The sequence below is a fragment of the Tinamus guttatus genome, unplaced genomic scaffold (genome assembly GCF_059628265.1).
Source record: "Tinamus guttatus ecotype Peru unplaced genomic scaffold, ASM5962826v1 Tinamus_guttatus_pri_ptg000323l, whole genome shotgun sequence".
NCBI lineage: Eukaryota > Metazoa > Chordata > Aves > Tinamiformes > Tinamidae > Tinamus > Tinamus guttatus.
The window spans coordinates 653,904-661,875 of NW_028288857.1; the positions used below are offsets into that span (position 1 = coordinate 653,904).

A 7,972-nucleotide genomic window follows, 5' to 3' on the forward strand; every position below is an offset into this window, starting at 1 on the left:
CCTGTGGCCTTCTCTCCCATGAGAGGACAAGGCTTAGCCCCTGAGCTTCCAGCTCCTGCACTTACCCTGCTGCTGTTAAATGTAGGCTGTCAGCTTGCCTGCTTTGCTCCCCTGTTGTGGGCAGGTGAGATGAAGCATCTTCCAGACAGCTGAGCCCTTCTGTGCTGGTGCTGCCCTCCCTGGCTCTGCTGCAGGCAGGCTCTGGGAAGAGGGCAAGGAAACCAGCAGGAGTAAAGGTACAGATGTGAGGCGGTGACAGCATGGGGACAGAATTACCAAGGTACAAGTCTGCACAGCCTGACCTTTGCATAACAGCTCCTCAGCACGGAGAATCCCTTTTAGAGAAGGAAGGGGTGAGAAAAGGAGAAAACACCCCTGCTAAGGCTTGCTTCTCCCACAGGGGATTACCCAGCCAGGCCACAGCCCTTATGCAGCAGGGGAGCCTGGGAACAGAGCGGTATCCTGGCACCAGACACGTTAAGTGATGTGCCAGTCATTTATGCACTGCAAATTTTCTGCTGACCCCTTCTTTTCTTCCAGTCCTTCTGCAAGTGCTTATAGAGGCTAGTTTGGGCACAAGTCCCTTCTCCCCAGCAGAGTCTGAAATGGTCACAGGCTTGTTGTCACTGTGCCTCATGTGCCAAGGAGACCCCCAGTCTGCCCTTGTTGCACAGCACTGAGATGCTCGTGCTAATCCTGGTGCCTTCTCCCATACTGGTGGATACTTGCACAATTCAGCCATGCTGCTGCAGCACTGCAATACAAGCTACCTCCTCTGTGGCCCTGAACATCTCCTGTCTTGTGCCCAGTGCCTCTTTGTGCCTACAACTTCTCCAAGAGCTGTTTACAACACGGCATTAGCCTGTGAGCCTATGACTGTCTAAGTGCTGTAACCACACATGGCTGGGGTGGCATGGGCTGTGACTGCACCTCCACCTCCTGCATATTAGACAATAAACACTTTTGAGAACTCAGCACCGTGTCCTATTGAAAGATTTGGGGAATGCGTTAGGCTGAATGCAGGCAGAAAGGCCGGAGCCACAGTGGGAGGATGAAAAAGGCGCTCAGTTGTAAAGCTGAACAAGCATGCTGTGCCCTCCTGCCCGCACACACCTGAAGAGAATCACACAAATGGGCTATTTCTTAGCAAACAGCATGTTGAGCAGCACCTAGGATGCAGACATGCATGTGGAGGACACTGCATCCTGCACTGCAGGAATGATCTGGGGAGGGTGAAATGAGACTGGGAGCAGTCTATAGCCTGTCAGGGAGATTTCATTCTTACTGCCAAGCAGAGGAGCCAGCAAGGAGTTAGGTCACCGCAGAGCAAGGTGGCTGTGGGGCTGCAGCTAAGACTTGCTAGGCTAGAAAAGGTCTTGGAAGCACTGCTGATTGCCCCAGGTTGAGCTGAAAGAATGGCACCATGTTCCTGCCTTCCACAGGAAGGAGTTGGAGCCTAATGGGCCCTGCTGTGCTGTAGCTCTTCTTTCTGTCTTGCAGATCAGCCAGAGCCACAAACTACTGCTGTCCTTGAACAGGAAGCCCTAGTGAGAAGCCGTTTCCTAGCTGTGTCATACAACAGTATCCAGCAGAGCCTGGTGGGGCAAGCTGAGGAATTGCTGATGTAGTCTGGAGGACTTTCAGCTCTGGCCCGTAAGAACATCTTGGCCAGCAGGCATAAGAGAGATCTGGGCAGCATGACCATAGTCTCTAGGCCGCATCTAAAAAAAAAAGAATGTTTCCTCAGCTGTCCATGTTTATTACCTCTTTGCTACTCTGAGGGTTCCAAAACGCCTGCCCATCCAAAGGCCCAGCAAGCAGTCCTCTGCCCATGACAGTTCCTGCCACCTGAATATGGAGACAAGCTCTGATGACAGCTCCTCTCAGAAGTTGCCATGACTCAGGAACTCTCTAAGCAAAGAGGAGAAGTTGAAACTGCGGGAGGCCAGTTTAGGCTGCCATTCTGGAGAGGTGAAAGCATTCACTGCACTGCAGACAGACACATCCAGGCTCTGTGGGCTCCTGAGCTCCTCCAGCCTCCCAAGAGCCCCTCAGTCTGCAGAGCTTCTTGAAAGCTTGGAGATGGGCTGAGACAGTGAAAGTCGCCTTGTCAGAGAGCTCCATGCATCCATCAGGTCTGGGCAGGTCAACCCTCGCTGGTGGTCTCAGAGAAAGCCAACACTTTCAACAGAGAAGTTCTGTCAGTCTTGAAGTATAAGCTGTCAGAGTCACAATTTCTCTGTTTACATTAGCGTTTTGCAGGTGCACTGCAAGTCCAAAGCCTGATGGTTGCTCTCCTGCTTCCTCAAGAATGTTAAGAAATTGCGGAAAGACGGTATGGAATAGAACTTGTAGTTCTTGGCATCATGGTAGGGGTCAAACTCAAAGATAAAGTGGTGGTGGTCCAGAGAGTGCGCGGAGACCTGCTGCGAGCACTCGGTGAGGCTGCTGGACCTGAGAGCAGACAAGCAGGGCAAGTTGGGCCGGTTCAGCTCCTGCAGGTGAGCTGAGGGCCTTTTGGGCTTGGAGGGCTGTCTCGGGGCTTGGGGAAGAGAGTCCTGGACATAAAGAGGCAGTTACAGTTCCAGGAAGGTTACTCGGTTCCAGGAAGGAGAAGCAGGGCCGTGCAAAGGCAAGGCCGGTGGAAAAGGCCTCTGCAAGGCCGGGCTCTGCAGCTGAGGCCGCAGGCACCGTCCAAGGCGCTGACTCACGTCCCACAAGGGAGCGGCGCAACAGAGGGAGCAGAGGGCGATGCCGCCCGCAGCGCTTCGGCCCCACGCGGGGCGGCAGCTCCGGCCTGACCCCACGGCGACGCTGCGGGCAACCTCCTCCTGTGAGCGGAGGGCGGTGGGAGCGGCACCCCGACCCTGCGGGCAGCGGTGGCGGGGCCCGGAGAGGACCCGGCGGCCGCAGGGCCGGTGCCCCCGCTGCCGAACGACAACCGGGCCGCGCAGGGCGCCTCCCCCGCCCCGCCTCGGCTGCCGCCCGCCGCCCCCTCCGCCCGCGGCGCCCTTCCGGTGAGGCCGCGGCGGCGGGAGGCGGAGCTGCGGCCATGGCAGTGAGTGGCGCGGGCGGCGCGGCCGGGCCGGGCCGGGCCGGGCCGGGGCGCGCCGCTCACCGTCTCCCTTTGCTCCGCAGCCCAAGGGGAAGGCGGCCACGAAGGGCAAGAAGCAGATCTTCGAGGAGAACAGGGAGACGCTCCGCTTCTACCTGCGCATCATCCTCGGCGCTTCCGTGAGTGCGGCCGCGGGGTGCGGGGAGCGGGGCGCGGGTGAGCGCGGCCCGGCCCGGCCCGGCCCGGCCCCGCAGCATCGCGCGCTCTCCCCGCAGGCCGTGCACGCCCTGGTGAACCTGGTGATCTACTTCCCCACCGCCTCCGTCTGGACATGGGTGAGCCGCGGACGGGCCCGGTGCGGTGGCGCGGGTCCCGCGTGGCGGCGCAGCCGCGGCTTAACCTCCCTTTCCGTGTCGCAGCTCGTGTTCGCGTTCAGCCTGCTGGTACACGGCGCCAGCTACCGCTCCATGACGTCCATGGCAAAGCCGTCTTTCACAGAGGACGGCAGCCTTGCTGACGGGGGGATTGACCTCAATATGGAGCAGGGGATGGCAGAGTGAGTGTCCACACCCGCACGAGTCCAGGTGAGCAGGATCTGCTGCTGCCTGAGCGTGCAAGGAGATACTGCAGGGATAGAGCCCGAGCTCAGCTGGCCACATCCAGGCTGGCTCCCGGTGCATGCGTGGGAGGAGCTGGAGCTGCTCTCCTTAGGGGTTAAAGGCATTCTGGCTTTAACCATTTGTTTTTCTTTACAAGACTGCACTTAACTTCTAATTATGTGAATGCCTGACCTGGAGTGAGCTACTATTGAGCCACCACGTGAATGTGTTAGCCCAGAGGGGTCACACTCCTTAGGGAATTTACTTAGTAGTCGGCTAGAACACCACAAACAGTTCAGCTGGCGCAGCTGGAGACCTTCCTCCATTGAAAAAGCAGCATTAACCCTCTGCATACTGCTGCACACACAGTGGGGTTTTTTTAATTCCTTATTTCTTTTTTAGATCACTACTGCAGATAGTGTCTGACAGATCAGAAAGACACCCCCTGCCAGTTACTCCATCTAATTCACTTGCCTTCACACCAACAACCTCCCTGTTGCCTTAACTCAGCTCACCTGCTTATCCTTTCTGTCTTCCACACGTGCATGCTATCCAGGTGTCTCTCCAGACAGTGCAGAATGTTTGCACATTTAGTCTTAAGAGCAGGCTTACTTGTGCAGCACAGAACCTACTGTTGCCTCTATACAGGATAAAGTCCCACCTGCTGTTTTTTTGTCTTGTTTTGTTTTTTTTGGACTAGGGAGTTTTCTCTCTAAGAGATCCAGTCACAGGGAGGAGGTAGTCAAAAAGAAAAGAAATTGTTTATTTCTAGTGTGGCATATGAGCTATTTGTTTTTTACCCTGTTAGTCCTGTAATAGTAACTTTTTTTTTCTGCTTGTCAGCATAGCATTTTTCTTGTCTTATATTTGCTTTCTCTCTGGTCTCTCCTGATTTATTATGGAAGCATAAGGTATTTTGGTACTTTTGCTTGTGAAAGACACTGTATGGGACATTTGAGTAAGGAAAGTAATCTGATGTCATGTAGGAGAAGCTGTTGGGATGCATAAGGCACCAATGGAACAGGGTACCCGTGCTAACTGATCCATGGACGAGTGAGGTGACATTGTCAGTGGAGATGATTGACACATTTGAACATAGGATTCTGTTGGCCTGTTGTGAAGAGATGACAAGCGCAGTTGTAGCACCTCTGCACTGCTAGTTGTAGAGGCAGAACTCTTGCTGGTAGGTATTGGGGTCACCAAAGTATTTCTGTCTGAGCACTACACGGTAGGCCTGATCTTTCTGGTAGCTGAAAGTCAACTCTTCTTTGTCTGAAGAAAATGGTAGGGGCTGTGGAAAATATAGTGCAGCACAGAGACAGTGCTGTAGAAACACAGACTGCACTGTTGAACTTACCATTTTATTCTTGCCCAGTATTGGTGTATGCAAGCCTCTTCAGAGCCTTGAGAGTGCAAGTCCTTCAGTATTTTAACCCCTTTGATTCAAGAGTGGCAGGTATACAGGTGCTACCTGTTAAATGAACATTCAGTGTTCCTCCCACTATGTGGCAATTTGTCATGTGAATTACTCAGAATTGGCACTTCATAAATCAGGGAAAACTAAGTGAGAGGTTACTTGCAGAAAGCAATAAAAAGTGTGCTGACGTTTTCCGGCATGTTGGACTGGGCTACAGTTAAGGCCTATTCTTTTGAAGCTGCTGATGTGAAGGTGTTTCCCTTATGATGTTTGTAACTGTGCATTGCTCCAGGATTGAGGAAGGTTGATCTTACGGTGTAGGGATTTGCTGGTGTCTTTGAAGAGTTGGGTTCAGTGGGAACTCAAATGTCCGAACCTCGGTATCACAGACCTGCTGATGGTAAATTCTGCAGTGTCTTGAGTGCTTGATGTGGTGATGATATTCTGCTCTAAAGAGTTGGTTCTGGTGCTGTCTAATCTCATGTTTTGTGCAATGCTGCTCAGAATGAGGCAGGCTAACTTGCTTTCTTAATTCCCTTCTTGGATGCGTCTTGAGTGTTTTTTACTCCAGCAGATAATGATATAGTGGGAGTGAAGGCGTTTGCATTTTTCTAACCCATCCCATCATGGCACTGTGTGGCTTGTGTGGAAAAGCAGATACCTGTGTGTGTGTGTGTTCAATGTTCTCCTAAGCACAGTTCCCGTGGGAGGGTAGTATTTGAGATGTGGGCAGCTTGTCCCTGCCCGTGGCTTCTCTCAGTGCTGTCTCGGGTTCGGAATGGAAAATCCCAGCGCTGGATGAACAGGAGCTGTGTTGCTGTAGCTCAGCCTGTGGATGATAGTGTGTTTGTCCTTACAGCACCCCATTTGGTGACAGTAGGCACAGCCGAGTGTGTCTGTCTGCAGAAGAACTAGCGGTCAGCATGGGAAATGGCACAGTGAAGATTCTTGCTTTCCCCTAGTGCAGCCAGCCACAAGCATGTGAGCGACTATGTTTTATGCCACAATATTGTACTAACAAACAGGTGCCTGCTATTGCCGCAGGCTGCTGGGAGGTGTTTTGTTGCTGATATTCCCCTTGCATTCCTCAGATTTCTCAGTGTCCCCTTTGGGTGGGGGGGGTTGTACTTCCAGGTGTTTGTTGTTGTTGTTATTGCTATGCTTCTTTCTGGATTAACTCACGTAGCAAAATGCTACGTGTTGTAGGGACGGATCCTTTGTCTGGGACCAGGCAGGGTTATTTCCTGAAGTGCAGCAGGAGCTGGAACTAGGAGTTTCTGCTTTTCTTTCCCCAGGCACCTCAAGGATGTGATCCTGCTGACAGCTATCGTCCAGGTGCTGAGCTGCTTCTCGGTCTACGTCTGGTACTTCTGGCTCTTGGTAAAGCCTGCAGCTTTCTCTGTTGCTCTAAGTTGTCTCTGTCTTTCCCTGTTTTCAGAACTGAGGACATCCTTTTATTGATCCATTTTATCCTGTTTTAGGACAAAGCTGGTTTCTGCTAAATTGTGTAATCACCCCATCATATCTTGTTAAAAATGAGACCATAATACAAGGGAAAGGGAATTTATGAGCGCTCTGGGTAGAACTCATAGTTAACCACGCTGGTCGTGACCTTTCTCTCTAGCTGTGTGTAAGGGCAACAGAAAACATGTGGCAGATTAACTGTGCAGAGCTGTGTTTGATGCCTTTTTATGACAGTCTCATAAACAGACTGTATCGCTTCATGTTGGCTCTTCATACTCAGTCACCTGCACCGACCGAGGCTGGGAACTGCTGCACAGTCTGCTGTTCAGTAGATCACACTCTGCAGGTTTTGATGCCATTAAAATACCGGACACTTTTAACTCCTGAAACATTTGTCCATCTAAAAGAGCTTTTGCAGAAGGATTAAAAATCTCTGAACAATCAATTAGAGAAACAAACAAACGAACGAACTCACTCAAGGAAACTGTGGTTTGTCTCGTGAACATGTATAAGGCAGTCTTAGAGGCAAGACATCTTGTTGTAGCCCTTACTCAAAGTTCTTTTTGTGCTGATCTTGGCAGAGGGCAGCCCTGACTGTGACTATCCCAGATGCTGCAGGGATCATGTTCTTTCAAAGAAATACTGTCCTTCCTGTAGGAGGGAGAGGCTGGATTTATGCAAGGCTGGGTAATTTGGACCTGATGCTGGGATTTCCATATATAAAGCCTAAGTGCTGTGCTTCCAAAGACATATGTAAATTCATAAATTTTATGAAATTAGGCCATTTATTTTGGCTGCCTGCCACTGCCTTTGATTTCAGTGCAGCTTATAGTGCCCCCGATCCAGGCTGCAGACTTTTGCCAGCTCCCTTGGCTTCTACAGGAACATCTCTCCTGACCTCAGAGCTGCATCCAGAGTGAGTGTTTGCTGCCATGTGTTTTGCAGGCTCCAGGGCGCGCACTCTATCTCCTGTGGGTGAACATCCTGGGGCCCTGGTTCACAGCAGACTCTTCGGCTGCCAGTCAGGAGCCAAATGAGAAGAAGCAGCGCCGACAAGAACGTCGTCAGATGAAACGCTTCTAATCCTGGCTGGGGAGATGGATTAATGCTGGCTCTCATCTCCATGCTGTTACTTCATCAGGGATGCAACTGAAGCCAATCAGAAACCATCACAGTATCTATGTTGCCCTGTCATTGCTGCCATTTCATTGTAAAGGCTGCAAGAGACTACCCTTGGTTGGTTCTTAGTGCCAGTCGAGGCCTTGCTCCTGTGGTGACAAGGGTGGGTTATGCTGGGATGTGTGTAAATACCTTTTTAAAGCAGTGCTGTATTGCAGTGTTGGGAGGAAATACTATATTAAAGAGCAGTCTAATTGACCTCACTGGTGGTGTTTGTAGTGGGGGAAAGCAGGGTGGGCTGGCAGAGGATGAGCTGTT

At 51.7% G+C, this 7,972-nt stretch overlaps 1 protein-coding gene across 1 annotated transcript; it reads left to right on the top strand.

Annotated features, from left to right (window-relative positions):
• Positions 1-3,035: 3,035 nt before the first annotated feature.
• On the top strand, positions 3,036-7,871 carry TMEM208 (transmembrane protein 208). The gene is made up of 6 exons (XM_088529118.1): positions 3,036-3,058; positions 3,139-3,234; positions 3,331-3,390; positions 3,475-3,611; positions 6,367-6,451; positions 7,481-7,871. The coding sequence occupies exons 1-6, from the start codon at positions 3,053-3,055 to the stop codon at positions 7,616-7,618; spliced, it is 522 nt and encodes a 173-aa protein (XP_088385244.1). The 5' UTR covers positions 3,036-3,052; the 3' UTR covers positions 7,619-7,871.
• The last annotated feature ends 101 nt before the right edge of the window (positions 7,872-7,972 follow it).

Coding starts and splice junctions, on each gene's coding strand:
- TMEM208 (XM_088529118.1), top strand. Junction 3,235..3,330: donor GCATCATCCTCGGCGCTTCC/GTGAGTGCGGCC, acceptor CTCTCCCCGCAG/GCCGTGCACGCCCTGGTGAA. Junction 6,452..7,480: donor TCTGGTACTTCTGGCTCTTG/GTAAAGCCTGCA, acceptor TGTGTTTTGCAG/GCTCCAGGGCGCGCACTCTA.